At 50.5% G+C, this 19,025-nt stretch overlaps 1 protein-coding gene across 4 annotated transcripts in view; it reads right to left on the minus strand.

Annotated features, from left to right (window-relative positions):
• The window catches only part of KDM2B (lysine demethylase 2B), a 153,659-nt gene that overhangs the window by 114,730 nt on the left and 19,904 nt on the right, over positions 1-19,025 (minus strand). For all 4 annotated transcript variants that reach the window (XM_025401372.1, XM_025401375.1, XM_025401373.1 and 1 more), the window contains exons 5-6: positions 6,792-6,970; positions 6,205-6,311 (exon numbers count right to left, since the gene is read on the minus strand). In XM_025401372.1, the coding sequence (XP_025257157.1) occupies positions 6,205-6,311; positions 6,792-6,970 (286 nt within the window). The remainder of the gene's footprint in view (positions 1-6,204; positions 6,312-6,791; positions 6,971-19,025) is intronic.

Consider the following 19,025-nt stretch of genomic DNA (forward strand, 5'->3'; position numbering starts at 1 on the left):
ATCTCAAATTAACAATCTAACATCTTCCAAAAAAAAAAAAAAAAAAAAAAAAAAAAGAGAACTAATAGAATAACATAACTCCTTGCAAATCTTCTGTCTCCGTGAAGGTGCAACTACCCCCACTCGACTCCTATCACTCCTACCACTTTTTAAGTATCTCAGCTGAAAATCACTGAGGCTGGGCGCACTGGGTCACACCTGTAATCCCAGCACTTTGGGAGGCTGAGGCAGGTGGATCACTTGAGGTCAGGAGTTCGAGACCAGCCTGGCCAACATGGCAAAACCCCTATCTCTACCAAAAACATAAAAATTAGCTGGGCGTAATGGCAGGAGCCTGTAATCCCAGCTACTTGGGAGGCTGATACAGGAGAATCGCTTGAACCCCAGAGGTGGAGGTTACGGTAAACTGAGATCTCACCACCGCACTCCAGCCTGGGTGACAGAGTGAAACTCTTTCTCAAAAAGAAAAAGAAAAAAAAAGAAAAGAAAAGAAAAACATTGAATCCTAAGCCATCTGGGCAGTGGCGCACATCCATATTTGCAACAATCTGGATCACTTGAGGCCAGGAGTTCAAGACCAGCCTGGGCAACACAGAGAGATCCCCCCACTGCCATCTCTACAAATTAAAAAAATTTTTTTTAATTTTTAAAAATATCAGCCAGGCACGGTGGCTCATGCCTGTAATCCTAGCACTTTGGGAGGCCAAGGTGGGCAGATCACGAGTTCAGGAGATTGAGACCATCCTGGCCAACATGGTGAAACCCTATCTCTACTAAAAATACAAAAAGTAGCTGGGCATGGTGGCGTGTGCCTGTAATCCCAGCTACTCAGGAGGCTTAGGCAGGAGAATCACTTAACCAGGGAATCGGAGGTTACAGTGAGTCGAGATCATGCCACTGCACTCCAGCCTGGCGACAGAGCAAAACTCCGTCTAAAAAAAAACCACACAAAATTAGGCCAGGAGTAGTGGCACACCCCATTCTGTAATCCCAGCACTTTGGGAGGCCAAGGTGGGTGGACCACTTGAGTCCAGGAGGTCAAGACCAGCCTGGGCAACATGGCAAAACCCCATATCTAACTAAATTAGCCAGGCGTGGTAGTGTGTGCCTATGGTCTCAGCTGCTCAAGAGGCTGAGAGGGGAGGACTGCTTGAGCCTGGGAGGAGGAAGTTGCAGCGACCCACAAACGCGCCACTGCACTCCAGCCTGGGCAACAGAGAGAGACCCTGTCTCGGAAAAAAAAAAAAAAAAAGCCAGGTACACACCTATAGTCCTAGCTACTCAGGGGGCTGAGGTAGGAGGAGTCCTGGGAGTCTGAGGCTGCAGTAAGCTAGGATTATGCACGGCACTGCAGCCTGGGCAACAAAGCAAGACTCTGTCTCTAAAAAATAAAAAACAAGTAAACAAAAAGATTCCTGGCCAGGCATGGTGGCTCACACCTGTAATCCCAGCACTTTGGGAAGCCAAGGCTTGTGGATCACCTGAGGTCAGGAGCTCAAGACCAGTCTGGCCAACATGGTGAAACCCCGTCTCTACTAAAAATACAAACATTAGCCAGGTGTGGTGGTGCACACCTGTAGTCCCAGCTACTTGGGAGGCTGAGGCAGGAGAATTGCTTGAACCTAGGAGGCGAAGGTTGCAGTAAGCTGAGATCGCACCACTGCACTCCAACCTGGGCAACACAGCGAGTCTCCGTCCCCCCCCCCAAAAAAAAAAAAAAAAATCGGCCAGGTGTGGTGGCTCACGCCTGTAATCCCAGCACTTTGGGAGGCCAAGGTGGGCAGATCATCTGAGGTCAGGAGTTTGAGACCAGCCTGGCCAACATGGTGAAACCCTGACTCTACTGAAAATACAAAAATTAGCTGGGTGTGGTGGCAGACGCCTGTAATCCCCGCTACTTGGGAGGCTGAGGTAGGAGGATCGCTTGAACCCCAGAGGCAAGGCAGAGGTTGCAGTGAGCCGAGATCATGTCACCGCACTCTAGCCTGGGCAACAGAGTGAGACTCCCTCTAAAAAAATATAAATAAATAAATAAATAAAATCCTAAGCCCATCACCAAAAGTCCTAGAGCCGGGTGGGGAAGCAGTCGTGTGTCTGTGTCACCTCTCTCTTCCCTACTGCAGTCCTTCCCTGCTGACAGCCATCTCTACCCTTCAGGGCCTCCAGCATGAAAGCTCCGTGATTTCTAGAAACAATGTCATTTTAATTAAATTCCACGGAACTGTTCTATGATCCCAGAGGACTTCATCATGGTGGGATTTTTTACCCTGCTTATTAACTGAAATCGGTATTCTTTTCAGCAAAACAAATGGACTATTTCCAAGATGACAATTTCCTTCCTAACGAGGTTCAAATCCTCTAACCAGTTCCCATGGCCACTGACGGCCATCGAATAGATCTGTAGATCTATTTGCCACACAATTCAACCCCGAGACAAATGGTCCTAGAAAACTGGCAGTGTGTGCACGGTGACAGACAACCGTTAAAAAAAAACTGGGAGTGTGTGAGCCTCATTTTTTTTTTTTTGGTAATTAGATAGGATCCTAAATATATTAATAGAGCTTACTATTTAAAGGAATCTTTCAATAAAGTGCAGAATATGCTGAGTATCTCAGGAAGGCAAGGTAGGCATTAATTATGAAACTGAAACCTATGTCACCCAATGCAGTCTTTTTTGCATTCCTAAATCCATGTCCGGTTGGACCCTCATCCCCTCCCCTCTCCCTGCCCGTCACTCCCAATTCCACACCATGCCATGGCCTCCTCATGTTCACGTGCCCCCACACCCTCCAATCCCCATAGCAACAGGAGGACCTGCAGAATGCAAACCTGAACACATTTCTCTCTGCTCAAAATCTTGGAGAGGATTCCAGCTGTTCTTACAGGAAATGCAGCCCCTCTGTTCTGCTCGGCCCACCCCGCACCCACCCTGCATTCACTGCCTCTGTTCCAGCCCCACTGGCCTTCCTTCCACAGGTCCCCTGCCCTTCCCCACCATCCCAAGTTGACTACACACAGCCAGGAAAGCCCTCCCAGCCTTCTTCACCTAAGTAACCCTGCTCAGTCTTCAGACCCTAGCTCAGAACACCTTCCCCGACCACCTTGAGTGGGTGAATCTCCTCCCCTAGTACCAGCTCTGGGGCACTGTGGGCCTCATCGCAGCTGCAAGTTCCCATCTGTTTCTGTGATTATTGGATTTACATCTGTCTCCCCCATACACTGTGTAGGCTCCAGGAGAGCAGGAACCTCTTCTGGTTTTCTCCCCACTATAAACCCCAGTACTCAGCACCAATCAGGAGCTCAAGACACAGGTGCTGAATGAATCAATCAATCAATCAACCAATCAATGAACCATCAGCTCAATCCATCAATGAGCCATCATCTGCCTCCAACTAATAATCTCTGAGTCCCACAGCCTTTTCTCAGGGTCTTTTTCACTTCTCTCCCATCTCCGTCATTTGTTTTTTTGTCTTTTTTTTTTTTTTTTTTGAGACGGAGTCTCGCTCTGTCGCCCAGGCTGGAGTGCAGTGGCACGTTCTCGGCTCACTGCAAGCTCCGCCTCCTGGGTTCACACCATTCTCCTGCCTCAGCCTCCCAAGTAGCTGGGACTGCAGGCGCCTGCTACCACACCCAGCTAATTTTTTTTTTTTTTTTTTAGTAGAGATAGGGTTTCACCGTGTTAGCCAGGATGGTCTCAATCTCCTGATCTCATGATCTGCCCACCTTAGACTCTCAAAGTGCTGGGATTACAGGCATGAGCCACCACACCTGGCCTTTTTGTCTTTTTTTTTTTTTTTTGAGACGGAGTCTTGTTCTGTCACCCAGACTAGAGTGCAGTGATGCCATCTCAGCTCACTGTAACCTCCACCTCCCAGGTTTAAGCAATTTTCCTGCCTCCTGCAGCTGGGACTACAGGCACCCACCACCACGCCTGGCTAATTTTTTTTTTTTTGTAGAGATGGGGTTTCGCCATGTTGGCCAAGCTGGTCTCGAACTCCTGACCCCAGGTGATTCGCCCCCTCTTGGCCTCGCAAAGTGCTGGGATTACAGATGTGAGCCACCACACCTGGCCTCCTCTGTCATTTGAAGCTCAGGCAGAACGTCCCCTCCAAGAAGGGAATGTCCCATGATGACACCAGCCAAATGGGATTCCTCTAGTCCCTGTTCCCCTCCCACGACTGGAGCCGCACCTCAGGCCCCTCAGGCACAGCACGTTCTCCAGAGGGTAGGGGCTTGTAGTCTTGTTCATCTTTTTACTTCCCCATCCCAGGAGCTCTGTCAATTTTGCTGCAACTGAATCCAAACAGAATGGAACTGAAAACAAGTCCTGCTCCCTCCCCACCTCGAGCCCAGTCTCTGCCTTTGATGCAGCCCAGATCCAAGGCGTAGATGGAGCTTCAGCTTGAAGGGGAGGAAAAATGCCTACAAAGTAATTAAAGAAAGAGAGAGAGAGAGCTTGAAAGCAAAACCTTGAGAAGCCCAAGGGCCAGCTTGCTGGCCTCCCTTACAAAGTCTGGCACGCAGTCTGCACTCACTATGCACTGAATTAAGGGCTGAGTGAATGAAAAGTTCACAGCCTTGAAGCTCCTGGGGGCATTCCTGGCAGTAGAGCTGAACAGAGAGATGCTAATGGATTCCGGCCGCCAGCGCCAACTCTTCGAGGAAGCCCAAAGCAATCGCTCTGCCTGGGACAACTTGTGTCCCCTTCCCCCTTTTTTGTTTGTTTGTTTTTTTTAAGACAGAGTCTCGCTCTGTCGCCCAAGCTGGAGTGCAATGGCTCGATCACTGCAAGCTTCGCCTCCCAGCTTCAAGAGATTCTCCTGCCTCAGCCTCCTGAGTAGCTGGAATTACAGGCGTGCGCCACCACACCCGGCCAATTTTTGTATTTTAGGTAGAGACGGGGTTTCACCATGTTGGTCAGGCTGGTCTCAAAGTGCTGGGATTACAGGTGTGAGCCACCACACCTGGCCTCTTTCCCCTTTCAGAGTTGGAAACAGAGCTGGAAGCCCCAAAGGTGACTTCCTCTTCCCAAAAGTTCTGTTACTCAAGTCCTTGAACATGGAGGGGCTGAAAGATGCTACAGCCCATGTTGTTGTTTTTTTTTTTTTTTTTTTTTTGAGACAGAGTCTCGCTCTGCCGCCCGGGCTGGAGTGCAGTGGCGTGATCTTGGCTCACTGCAAGCTCCGCCTCCCGGGTTCATGCCATTCTCCTGCCTCAGCCTCCCGAGTAGCTGGGACCACAGGCGCCCGCCACCTCGCCCGGCTAGTTTTTTTGTATTTTTTAGTAGAGACGGGGTTTCACCGTGTCAGCCAGGATGGTCTCGATCTCCTGACCTCGTGATCTGCCCGTCTCGGCCTCCCAAAGTGCTGGGATTACAGGCTTGAGCCACCGCGCCCGGCCCAGCCCATGTTAAATAATCAGTCTCAGGACTTGCTGGTCATGCCACATGTTGTGATATCTTTGCTATTAAACCGTGGTTGGCCAGGCGCCATGACTGACACCTGTACTCGGGAGGCTGATGCAGGAGAATTGTTTGAACCCAGGAGGCAGAGGTTGCAGTGAGCTGACATCTGCACCCCAGCCTGGGAGACAGAGCAAGACTCTGTCTCAGAAAGTAAATAAATAAATAAGCAAACCGTGGTAAACTTCTCCACCCAGAGCCAACCTCCTGCTCAGAGGGCACCGTCTAAGGTGTGTCAGGTGAGTAGGTGGCCCCTGGACTATGTTTGGGAAAGGTTCTTTTGGGTACGAGCTCCAAGGTCTCAACACCAAGGAAGAAAAGAACACCAGGTCTTTCCCCATTGCTCACTAAAACCAAAGCATCCAATGTGGGCAGGTTCCCCAAAAATGCCCACTCCCAGGACACAGTCTCACGGAGGGAGTGCACAAAAGCATGCACAGTTGTGCCCTTGCGTACAGACACACACACCGATGCAGAGGTGTCTGTCATTACTCCTCCTCAGATCACAGATCCCCAGGGGAGCTGGTCCCAGAGCAGAGATCAGAGCCCCTGCAGCCAACGGGCACACGCGAAGGACCCCGTCCCTCCTGTCCCAGCTGTGCCCCCACAGGCACAGTCCTTCAGTTCTGAATGGGAGCGGTCGTGACGTTCAAGCCTTCATTGATGGCCAGGAGCCTCCTTCCCACCTCCCCAAGCCTGGGGGTCACCCCTCCCAGCTCTGGCCAGCAGCCAGGCGGTCTTACTTCTTCACTTTCGGATACTTCATCTCTGCAATGGCATTCGTGGCTTCTGTCTGCTTCTCCTTCAGATGCTGGGGCCACATGTTGTCCACCCAGTCCACCAGGTCTACCTGAAAGCCAGACCAGCGTCAGCACTGCATTTCTCCACTGCCGAGCCAGACACAAACACCCCTTCTCCCTGGGGAGCCCTTGGGCCCGCCAGTGTGAGCTCCATAGTCCCAACATGGGAGGAAAGAAGGGCAGGGATGACAGGACCCCCACTTTGTAGAAGGGAAAACTGAGTCTCTTCAACAGGAAATGAAAGAGTTGCTGGGGGTCAGGCATGGTAGCTTATACCTCTAATCCAAGCGCTTTGGGAGGCTAAGGTGAGAGGATCACTTGAACCCAGGAGTTCAAGGCCAGCCTGGGCAACACAGCAAGATCCCTGTCTCTACAAACCATGTTACCAACCTTAGCCACCCCTATGCCTGCCAAGCCCAGTCAGCCACACCCACATGAGCCTTTTTGCAAGGCACAGCCCAGGTGGCAGGGGGACAGGGAAGGAGATGAGGTAGAAGGTATCTGGGGAGGGTACTGGGCCCCAGACCTACCACAGTCGGACGCTTGACCAAGTGCTCTAGCTTGGTGTGGCTGAACTCTAGGCTGATGACGTTGTACAGCTTGTCCCGCTGGGCCTCGGGCGTCTCGTAGTAACGCACAAACTGGGACATGCTCATCTCTGTGCCCTTCTGGGTGTTCACATCCATCACGTCCACAAGCCGCCGACTCCCTGGGGGCAGAAGCCACACGCTGGTTGTTCCTGCAAGCTTAAGGCTCCAGATCCTTCGTGGGAGCCCCTCACTAAACAAAAGCTGCTCCTCCACGGTTCCCTACAGTCCTCACCCCTCTTCTCGTCTGTTCCGTTACCTCGCCCTGTCGGCTTTCCTTCCTGGATCTGTCTCCCATTCACCCGCTTCCCTGCACCACCATGGCCTCCACGCCAGTCCACGATGACCTCAAAAGTTACCTAACGGGGCCCGGGTGGCTGGGCGTGGTGGCTCAAGCTTGTAATCCCAGCACTTTGGGAGGCCGAGGCAGATGGATCACCTGAGGTCAGGAGTTTAAGACCAGGCTGGTCAACATGGTGAAACCCTCTCTCTACTAAAAATCCGAAGACAGCCAGACATGGTGGCTCATGCCTGTAATCCCAGCACTTTGGGAGGCCAAGGAGGGCGGATCACCTGAGGTCAGGAGTTCGAGACCAGACTGGTCAACATAGTGAAACCATGTTTCTACTAAAAATACAAAAAATAGCCAGGCATGGTGGCTCACGCCTATAGTCCCAGCTACTCGAGAAACTGAGGCAGGAGGTTTGTTTGAACCCAGGAGACAGAGGTTGTTGCAGTGAGCTGAGATGGCGCCACTGCACTCCAGCCTCAGCGACAGAGCAAGACTGTCTAAAAAAAAAAAAAAAAAAGGACAGAAAGAAAAGGAAAGACATATATAAACAAACAAGAAAATCCCAAGAAGCCAGTGACCACATTTGTTCACAGCCACCTCAACAGGTTACAGGTTAAACCAACCAAAGGCCACCATATGATGACAGCCCAAGGGCCAAATCCAGCCTACGGCCTATCCTTGTGTTACCCAGAATTTTTTAACTTTTTTTTTTTCACTCTGTCACCCAGGCTAGAGTGTAGTGGCACGATCTCAGCTCACTGCAACTTTCACCTCCCAGATTTAAGCAAGTCTCATGCCTCAGCCTCCCAAGTAGCTGGGATTACAGGCATGTGCTACCACACCTAAGTTTTATATTTTTAGTAGAGATGGGGTTTCGCCATGTTGGTCGGGCTGGTCTTGAACTCCTGACCTCAAGTGATCCGCCCACCTCGGCCTCCCGAAGTGCTGGGATTACAGGCATGAGCCACTGCAACTGGCCTAGATTTTGTTTTTCCCTACAAGAGCTTAAGTTTTGAGGGGTTTTCCATTTTTTTTAACAGAGGGAGAAAATCAAAAGGATACTATTTTGTGATATGAAAACTATATGAAACCCAAATTCTCAGATCCATTTACAAAGTTTTCCTGGTGCACGGCCACAGGCATTAGTTCACATATTGTATAGGGGCTGGCTCAGTGCTACAACGGCAGAGCTAAGTAGTTGCAACACAGACCAAATGTCCTGAAAACCCTTAAGTATTTACTCTCTGGCATTTAACAGAGAAAGTATGCTGGCCCTTGAACTAGACAGAACTCACATGGAACTTAGATGTTGATATGGGTAATAGTCTCATCCCGTTCACTGAACCTGCCCTCTAACAGGCCCATGGTCAATATTTGTTGAATAAATAAACATAGCCTTTCATGTGGTCAGAACTGAAAAATAAAAGTAATCTTGTATAATCCCAGCACTTAGAAAAGCAGAGGTGGGACGATGGTGCTTGAGCCTGGGAGTTTGAGACCAGCCTGGGGAACATAGTAAGATTCCATTCTCCTTTTTTTTTTTTTTTTTTTTTTTTTTGGAGACAGGGTCTTGTTCTGTCACCCAGGCTGGAGTGCAATGGTACGATCATGGCTCACTGCAGCTTCAACCTCCCTGGCTCAAGGGATCCTCCAGCCTCAGCCTCCCAAATAGCTGGGAGTACAGTGGGGCACCACCACATCCAACTAGGTTTTCATTTTTTGTAGAGACAGGGTTTTGGTTTTCTTTGTTTGGTTGGTTGGTGTTTGAGACGAAGTCTCACTCTGTCGCCCAGGATGGAGTATAGTGGCACGATCTCCGCTCACTGCAACCTCCGCCTGCTGGGTTCATGTGATTCTCCTGCCTCAGCTGCCCGAGTAGCTGGAATGATTGGCATGCACCACCACACCTGGTTCATTTTTGTATTTTTAGTAGAGACGGGGTTTCACCATGTTGGCCAGGTTGGTCTTGAACTCTTGATCTCAGGTGACCCACCCGCCTCAGCCTCCCAAAGTACTGGGATTATAGGCATGAGCCACTGCGCCCGGCATGATAGGGTTTCATTATGTTGCCGAGGCTGGGAGACCCCAATCTCCACAAAAAGGAAACAAAAAAAGAAAGTAACTCCTGGGGCCGGGCGCGGTAGCTCAAGCCTGTAATCCCAGCACTTTGGGAGGCCGAGATGGGCGGATCACGAGGTCAGGAGATCGAGACCATCCTGGCTAACACGGTGAAACCCCGTCTCTACTAAAAAAAATACAAAAAACTAGCCGGGCGTGGTGGCGGGCGCCTGTAGTCCCAGCTACTAGGGAGGCTGAGGCAGGAGAATGACGTAAACCCGGGAGGCGGAGCTTGCAGTGAGCTGAGATCCGGCCACTGCACTCCAGCCTGGCCCACAGAGCGAGACTCTGTCTCAAAAAAAAAAAAAAAAAAGAAAGTAACTCCTTACATTTGTAAGAGAACTTGGGTATTTCTATCTTTTGGGTTCAAGATCTAAATTTCACAGCAACCCTGGAAAAGCAAGGTGAGATAGTCTCTGTTGGCCGGGCGTGGTGGCTCATGCCTGTAATCCCAGCACTTTGGGAGGCCAAGGCGGGCGGATCACAAAGTCTGGAGTTCAAGACCATCCTGGCCAACATGGTGAAACCCCGTCTCTACTAAGAACACAAAAATTAGCCGGGCGTGGTGGCAGGTGCCTGTAGTTCCAGCTACTCAGGAGGCTGAGGTGGGAGAATCGCTTGAACGCGGGAGGCAGAGGTTGCAGTGAGCACAGATCGCGCCATTGCACTCCAGTCTGGGCGACAGAGCGAGACTCCATCTCAAAAAAAAAAAGTCTCTGTTTTACAAATGGGGAGACCAAGGCCCACAGATAAAGCAACTGGCTCAAGCTCCCCAGAGCAGACTCTTTCTACCAATTACAACCATTACCATTTACTATGCGTGTCAGCACAGACGGGTTCTCTACATACGTTATCTTGGTTCATCGTGGTCACAGCTCTGTGAAGCAGAACTTCGATTAAACCCATTTAACGGAGGAGAAGCTGAGGCTTGGACAACTAACTCGACCAGGAATACCCAATTGGTTAGCGGCAGAGCTGGGATTTGAATCTAATTCATTCTAATGCCCGGGTTCCTCTCCCATCCCCCAAATACTGAATCTTGACCACATGCTAAAGTTGAAAAATGACCCCAGACCTGGCCAAGTGTGGTAGCTCATGCCTGTAATCCCAGCACTTTTGGAGGCCAAGGTGGGTGGATCACCTGAGGTCAGGAGTTCAAGACCAACCTGGCCAACATGGCAAAACCCTATGTCTACTAAAAATACAAAAATTAGCCAGGTATGGTGGCACACATCTGTAATCCGAGCTGCTCGGGGCGGCTGAGGTAGGAGAACTGCTTGAACCCAGGAGATGGAGGTTGCAGTGAGCTGAGGTCGTGCCACTGCACTCCAGCCTGGGCGACAGGGTGAGACTCTGTCTTAATTAAAAAAAAAAAAGATTCCAGACCACACCAGTGGCCAGGTCCCTCCCATGGACCCTGGGAAGCAGCGGATCCTGGGGAAAACAGTTTTTGTTTTAGCGTCTGGAGTGCAGATCCACCAGGGGGCATCCCCGTTCTTCGCTGGATATTCTGGCCTTGATCTTGGCAAGGCTAGCGCCTTCCTTACCCAGGTGCCTGGAATAGGTGGGCGCCACTCAGACTTTCCAGAAGGCCCACCTGGCAGAAACCCTCCTGTTAGAACCCCGGTACCAGCTGGGCACAGTGGCTCACACCTGTAATCCCAGCACTTTGGGAGGCTGAGGTGGGTGGATCATGAGATCAGGAGATCCAGACCATCCTGGCTAACATGGTGAAACCCACATCTCCACTAAAATATACAAAAAATTAGCCAGGCGTGGTGGCGGGCGCCTGTAGTCCTGAGTCTGACGCAGGAGAATGGCGTGAACCCGGGAGGCGGAGCTTGCAGTGATCGGCGATGGCGCCACTGCACTCCAGCCTGGGCGAGAGAGCAAGACTCTGTCACAAAAGGGAAAAAAAAAAAAAAGAACCCCGGTACCCTCCCTGCTCTCTGCCCAGCCTCCCACCTCCACCCACCTCTCCTCCCTAATCTTCCTCAAGGTCATGTCTGCAAAGCTCCCTGTGCAAAGGGGTCTGCTGGGCAGGTAGCAAACAGGATAAAGACCACTAAAATCACCACCCCAGAGTCCTGCAAGTCAGCACTGAAGGCCAACCTGAGCTACCCCCACCCACATACTGTTAAAATCTAGAGGGTTCAGTTCCCAGCGGAGACTCCAGCCTGTGCCTCGGGCTCTTGGCTTCTCTGGGAATCAGCTTCTTCATCTATAACATGGGGAAAAAGCAGCCAGCCCAGGAACTGTCCTGAGACATAACTGAGTTCATGCACTTCACGCGCACGCGGAGCACCTACAGGTGGGTAGTGTTACCGAGTAGGTCAGTTTCACCTGTAACTACAGGTGGAGAATGTGAGGAGCTGGGAAGTTTAGGGACTTGCCCAGCATCACAGCCAGTTAAATCGTTGCTGGCTAGTCCCAATGAATGGACTGCTTAGGACCCTACAACATATTCAAGATACAAATGGGTGCGGGGTTCTTCTGGGGAATGATGAAAAAGTTCTAAAACTGACTTTCATAATGGTTGCACAACTCTGTAAATATACTAAAAACAAGTGAATCGTGGCCGGCCGCGGTGGCTCACACCTGTAATCCCAACACTTTGGGAGACAGAGCTGGAAGGAGCGCTTGGCCCTAGAAGTTTGAGACCAGCCTGGGTAATATAGTGACACCCCAGCTCCACACACACACGTACAAATTGGCCAAGCATCGTGACCCACACCAGTGGTCCCAGCTACTCCGAAGGCTGAAGTGGGAGGACTGCTTGAGTGTCAGAGGTTGAGGGTGCAGTGAGCCATGATCGTGCCACTGCACTCCAGCTTGGGCAACAAGAGCCAGACCCTGTCTCAAAAAAAAAAAAAAGGCCGGGTGCGGTGGCTCAAGCCTGTAATCCCAGCACTTTGGGAGGCCGAGACAGGCGGATCACGAGGTCAGGAGATCGAGACCATCCTGGCTAACACGGTGAAACCCTGTCTCAATACAAAAAACTAGCCAGGCATGGTGGCGGATGCCTGTAGTCCCAGCTACTCAAGAGGCTGAGGCAGGAGAATGGCGTGAACCCGGGAGGCGGAGCATGCAGTGAGCTGAGATCCAGCCACTGCACTCCAGCCTGGGCAAGAGAGCGAGACTCCATCTCAAAAAAAATAAAAAATAAATAAATAAATAAATAATAAAAAAAAATGTGGGGGAAATGAATTGCGTGGTCTGTGACTTATATCTCAATAAAACTTTTTTACTTTTTTAAAATGGAGAGTCTCAGAGATGGCAAGTAATCTGCGAGTGTTTCCAAATAAATGTATGCCTTGTATAAATCATGATACTTGCCCTTTGCAACACACTTTTTTTTTTCTTTTTTAAGAAAAATTCTTGCTCTTGTCCCCCAGGATGGAGTGCGATGGCGCAATCTCGGCTCACTGCAACCCCTGCCTCCCGGGTTCAAGCAATTCTCCTGCCTCAGCCCCCCGAGTAGCTGGGATTACAGGCGCCCACCACCACACCTGGCTAATTTTTGTATTTTCGGTAGAGACGGGGTTTTACCATGTTGGCCAGGGTGGTCTAGAACTCCTGACCTCAGGTGATCCTCCTGCCTCAGCTTCCCCAAGTGCTGGGGTTACAGGTGTGAGCCACCGCGTCAGGGCCTGTAACATACTTTAAATAACAATTTTACACTCTCATTTAATCCCAGGTATATGTATCTGTCTCACATGTACACAGATATCAATCCACAAGTTATTATTTTCAATCTTAGTCCAAATGTGGACCAAGAAAAACAAAAGAACATCTGGATCTGGGATTCATGTGGCACTCAAATATTTGATGAATGCAAGAGTAGGCAGGGTGTGGTGACTCACACCTGTAACCCCAAAACTTTGGGAAGCCAGGGCAGGAGGATCATTTGAGCCCAGGAGTTCAAGACCAACCTGGACAACATGTCAAGATCCCATCTCTACAAAAAATTTAAAAATTAGCTGTGCATGTTGGCAGACACCAGTAGTCCCAGCTACTTGGGAGGATCACTTGAGCCTGGAAGGCAGAGGCTACAGTGAGCAATGGCTGTGGCACTGCACTCCAGCCTAGGTGACAGAGTGAGACTGTCTTAAAAAATAAAAAATTGCTGGGCGTGGTGGCTCACGCCTGTAATCCCAGCACTTTGGGAGGCCGAGGTGGGCAGATCACAAGCTCAGGAGATCGAGACCATCCTGGCTAACACAGTGAAACCCCATCTGTACTAAAAATACAAAAAATTAGCCGGGTGTGGTAGTGGGTGCCCAGCTACTCGGGAGGCTGAGGCAGGAGAATGGTGTGAACCTGGGAGGCAGAGCTTGCAGTCAGCCGAGATCGTGCCACTGCACTCCAGCCTGGGCGACAGAGTGAGACTCTGTCTCAAAATAAATAAATTAATTAATTAAAATAAAAAATTTATAAAAAGATTAGATAGCAATCCTATTTTGTAAAAAAGGGATACCAATTTAAATAATGTTTAATCATATTTAATTATGAGAATATAGTAATTTATAAAATTATACCTTAAGACCCTGAAAATGTTATTTTGCATGTGTCAAAGTATCAAAAAAGAAAGAATAACTAGCCTGGGGGAAATTTTTTGTTTTTCTTTTGAGACAGAGATCAGAGTGACGCAACTACAAGCCAAGGAGAACTAAGCACTGCCGGCCACCACTAGAAGCCAGAGAAGGCAAGGAACGACCCGCCCCTAGGGACTTCAGGGGGAATGTAGCCCTACAGACACCTGAATTTTGGACTTATAGCCTGTAGAAGTGTGAGAGAATAAATTTCTGTGGTTTTAGGCACTCACTTTGTGGTACTTTGTTATGGCAGCCTAGGAAACGAATCGAAGGATTAGTGAGAGAATGACTGGCTATACCTATATGGCTCCATAAATGTGACATATTTACACAGGGGAGGGCTGGCCCCTCCCCTTGCCTCCCTCCCAGAGCCTGGTACAAGCAGATCACAGGGCCAACACCTTCTATAACGAAATCACAGTTTACCTAGCAGCTTCACAAACAGAAAGGTGTCACCCACCGATGACCTCATACTGCTTCATTCTAAATACTGTATTTCTTGGTTACTTGTTTCTTGTCTTTCCGCTCTGCTACTCTGTGAGTGCCCTGAGGGCAGGAGCCTTGCCTGTCTTGATCGCTACTCTATTCCAGATTTCTAGAACAGAGCCTGGTGCAGGCTAGGAGCTCACTCTTTGTCAAATAAGAAATTAGTGCTGTTCAAGGTCAGGAGATCGAGACCATCCTAGCTAATATGGTGAAACCCCGTCTCTACTAAAAAATACAAAAAAATTAGCCAGGCGTGGTGGCGGGCACCTGTAGTCCCAGCTACTCGGGAGGCTGAGGCAGGAGAATGGCCTGAACCTGGGAGGCCGAGCTTGCAGTGAGCCGAGATTGTGCCACTACACTTCAGCTGGGCAACAGAGCGAGACTCCGTCTGACACACAACTTCACAAATGGCAGGTGAACTAAAGAACTGACCTGGGGGTGGTTCTGGGTGGGCATGTGTAACAAAAAAGATGAACCCCCACCTGGAATCACCTGGTAGGTCCTGAGCAGCCCTGGGGCAGCACAGCTCAACACAGAAGGACAGACAGGTATGGAGAGGGCCTGTGTTTCCTTTTCCTTTTTTTTTTTTTTTTTTGAGATGGAGTCTCACTCTGTTGCCCAGGCTCACTGCAGCCTCCACCTCTTGGGTTCAAGCGATTTTCCTGCCTCAGCCTCCCAAGTAGCTGGGACTACAGGCATGTGCCACTACACTCAGCTAATTTTTGTATTTTTTGTAAAGATAGGGTTTCACCATGTTGGCCAGGATGGTCTCAAACTCCTGACCTCAAGTGTGATTTGCCCACCTCCGCCTCCTGAAGTGCTGGGATTACAGGCGTAAGCCACTGCACCCGGCCTAATTTTTATATTTTTTATACAGACGGGGTTTAGCCATATTGACCAGGATGGTCTCGAACTCCTGACCTCAAGTGATTTGCCCGCCTCAGCCTCCCAAAGTGCTGGGACTACAGCTATGAACGGCGCCCAGCCTGCTTTTCTGAGCAATACCATGCCTCCCACTGCCACTGCTGCCTTCCCCAGTACCTCTTAGGCACTCTCTTGGCCTCTGCTACTTTGCAGCTTTTCACATCACAGATGCCACCTGGGACCAGTGTTTAAGACTCCCAGTCAGACCACAGCCAAGCCAGGGTCCCCGCTGACTACACTTCAGCTTGCCCCACCCTCTGGTACAAGGGAGTCAGGACTTAAGGGACTGGCCTACCTCAGCTGTATGCCTGCCTCAGACCGGGGAAGGGCTGTGGGGAGCAGCTGGGGCTGAAGTCAGAGGGGGAAGAGTATAGGGAAGAGGCCCAGGCAGGCCAAGTGACCGTCTTAGGAGCAGAAGGTCTGAAGGCTTGGTTCTAAGAAGAGCTTCCTTGGTGTGCCCGGAGCTCCAACCAGCTCCCCAGGTGCCCTGGAAGCCACAGTCTGTGGAAGGGTAGGAATGGGAGTAGAAGTGGTGGGAGGAGGAAGGAAAATCAGTTCTGTTGGGCACCTGGGCTTCACGGACCTCCCTTCCCCCAGGGAAACAGAAATGGACAGGTCACCTGTTCATGCCACACAGCTGGGGTCTAGCCCCCACGGGGCAGCAGGAAACACAGACATGATAGAACACTACCCAGAGAGGCAGGGTGATAGCAACAAAGGGGAACAGGGAGGCAGGGTGATAGTAAGAGAAGGACCCCTGGCTTTGAAGCCTCATACATCGAGAGGAAGGCCCCCTCTCCAAACAGATGAGGGGACATTTCATGCCACAGATATCAGGTTGCTACACAAGTAATTGCAGTTTTGCCATTGAAAGTTGCCATTGAAAGGCGGCCAGTTGCGGTGGCTCATGCCTGTAATCCCTATACTTTGGGAGGCCAAGGCCAGCGAATTACCTGAGGTCGGGAGTTCAAGAACAGCTTGGCCAACATAGTGAAACCCCATCTCTACCAAAAACACACACACACACAAAAATTAGCTGTGCGTAATGGCACCTGCCTGTAATCCCAGCTAGTCGGGAGGCCGGGGCATGAGAACTGCTTGAACCCAGGAGGTGGAGGTTGCAGTGATCCAAGATCGTGCCACTGCACTCCAGCCTGGGAGACAGAGCAAGACTCTGTCTCAAAAAAAAAAAAAAGAAAAAAAAACCCAAAAAAAAAAAGAGAGAGAGAGAGGAAAAAAAGAAAGGAAGTAGTGACCAAAAAAAAAAAAAAAGAAAAGGAAAGAAAGAAATGGCAAAAACCACAATTAGTAGGCTGGGTGTGGTGGCTCACGCCTGTAATCCCAGCACTTTGGGAGGCCGAGGCGGGCAAATCACGAGGTCAGGAGTTTGACATCAGCCTGGCCAACATAGTGAAACCTCATTTCTACTGAAAATACAAAAACTTAGCCAGGCGTGGTGGCAGGCGCCTGAGAGCTACTTGGGAGACTGAGGCAGGAGAATCGCTTGAACCTGGGAGGCAGAGGTTGCGGTGAGCCGAGATCATGCCATTGCACTCCAGCCAGGGCAACAAGAGCAAAAAACTCCATCTCAAAGTAAAATAAAATAAAATAAAATAACACAATCGGTTTGTACCAACCTAATAAATTCCAGCCAATAAGTGACAAATAAATGACAAAATTAGGCCACCACCACGCTGCAGCCCCTGATGAACTAAAGGAGCTAGGTGCTGAGCACCAATGGCTGCTGACACCATAGAGAGGGAGGGAAAGAGAGAGAGAGAGAGAGAGAGATGACCCGACATTACGTGCCTCCTGATGGAAGAACGAAGCACCAATGACGAAGCGTCCTGCCAGAAACCATGAATGAATGAATGAATGAATGAATGAATGAAGAATATGCAATAGCAGGGGAGGTACCCTGAATCGGGTCAACCATCTACATCCAACTACCAGTTTACAGAATTACAGAAAAAGAGGCACATGTTAGACAGCTCCAAGAGTGTGGCATTGGCAAATCCACACGGGGAAAACTCTGCAGGTCAACAACTCAACCCGTCAACTCCACAAACAACCCGGAGGAGTTGAAGGAGATGTAGGGAGAATCCAGAGAGTGAAGGAGACTTAAAATGCAGCTCAACCAGGCTGGGTGCCGTGGCTCATGCCTGTACTCCCAGCACTTTGGGAGGCTGAGGCAGGAGGATCATCTGAGGTCGGGAGTTTGAGACCAGTCTGACCAACATGGAGAAACTCGGTCAGGAAGAAACTGACTTTACACCTTTTCTTTCCTTCACCACAGAACCCTTTCCTCAAACAGAAGCTTTGATGCTAGTCAAATACACGTAAATAAAAACAAAACAAGCAGCTCAGGCTGATGCAGAAAGTGGGTGGGGGGTGCTCAGAATTCAGACCTAGATCCCTGGGGTTTCCCTTCAAAATTCACCGGGTTGGGGCATTTTTGGGTCCTTTCCCAGGGGCAAGGCACTGAGTTTTAGTTCCTGAATACTCAGATCACTTCCCTTAAATGTGTAAAGTGGGCAGGAGCAGGGGCAGTGGGGGCAGAGGAAGAGACAGGGGCCACCAGTCCCTTTTGGCCTGAGCTGAGAGATGAAGAATGAGCCCTCCAGCTTCCCGGTCTGATCTTCACAGGGGCAAAGGGAACCCGGCATACGGGCTGAGTCTCTAAGCAAGAGGTTCAGCACTGGGGAGGGGGCAGGTAGCCCAAAGGGAGGGAGGGGACAGGTAAGTGCCAAGAATGGAATGCGGCCCTCCCAGCCTTTAGGAGCAGCCATCCCTGGAGCAGCTGACCGGGACAAGTGGCCCTTCAGACCCGCGAGGGATCCACGCTGCTGGGGCTCTCGGGTTCCTGAAGTCAGTGGGTTACAGGAGAAATTTTCCACATGGGGCAGTGCCTGGAGTTCCTAGGCAGGCCAGCAGCCTCCCTCCCTCCACCGCCCACCCACCCCAGGCTCATCGGTGCTCTGGCTCCCGGGCTGCACACACATCCAACAGGTTCCAGCTGCGGAAATTTAATCCATGGCCCCGTGGCCCCTGCTTTGAAGGCTCCATCCGTCAGCTCCTAGAGCCTCGGGCTAGGGGCCAGGACGAGGCTGCTGAAAGTCATCTTGAAGGCTAATGTGAAACATACACAGGCGCGACCCCAAACTCCCCCGAGCCCCGCTCTTCCGAGACAGCACAGAACTGTTCCACATCACAGTTCTGGAACCTTCTTCAGCATCCTCACATTTCTGGATTGGTTTTATATTTTGTTCCCCATCCATGTCACAAAGGCAGCACTGATTAGCAAGAGTACTGCTCAGGGGTTCAAATCCGACTCTGCTCTACTGTTTTGAAACAGCAGTGAGGCCTGAGTTCAAGTCATTCGCCCGCCTTGGCCTCCCAAAGTGCTGGGGTTCCAGGGGTGCGCCACCGCGCCTGGTCCCTCTCCCTGCATTTCTATCCGTCCTGGCAATTGGATGCCTCCCCTACCTGCCGGTCTGGCCTTGATCTCCCTCGTGAGATCCAACTCAATGTGCCCTGAACCACACCCATCTGTACCCACCCCCCAAGTTGTTTTTCTTCTGGGGGTCTATCAGAAGCATTGTGTTCTCCTAATCACTGAAATTCAAACCCACATGTGATTCTGATGTGCCAAGTACTATCTGAGCAACTCAAAAAGCATTTGTCTCCAGGCCTCAGCTTTTCCCATTTGTGAAATGGGGAAGCAGGACTGGAAGAACTCTAAGACTCCTTCCCGAGCTTCAA

The sequence above is a fragment of the Theropithecus gelada genome, chromosome 11 (assembly GCF_003255815.1).
Source record: "Theropithecus gelada isolate Dixy chromosome 11, Tgel_1.0, whole genome shotgun sequence".
NCBI lineage: Eukaryota > Metazoa > Chordata > Mammalia > Primates > Cercopithecidae > Theropithecus > Theropithecus gelada.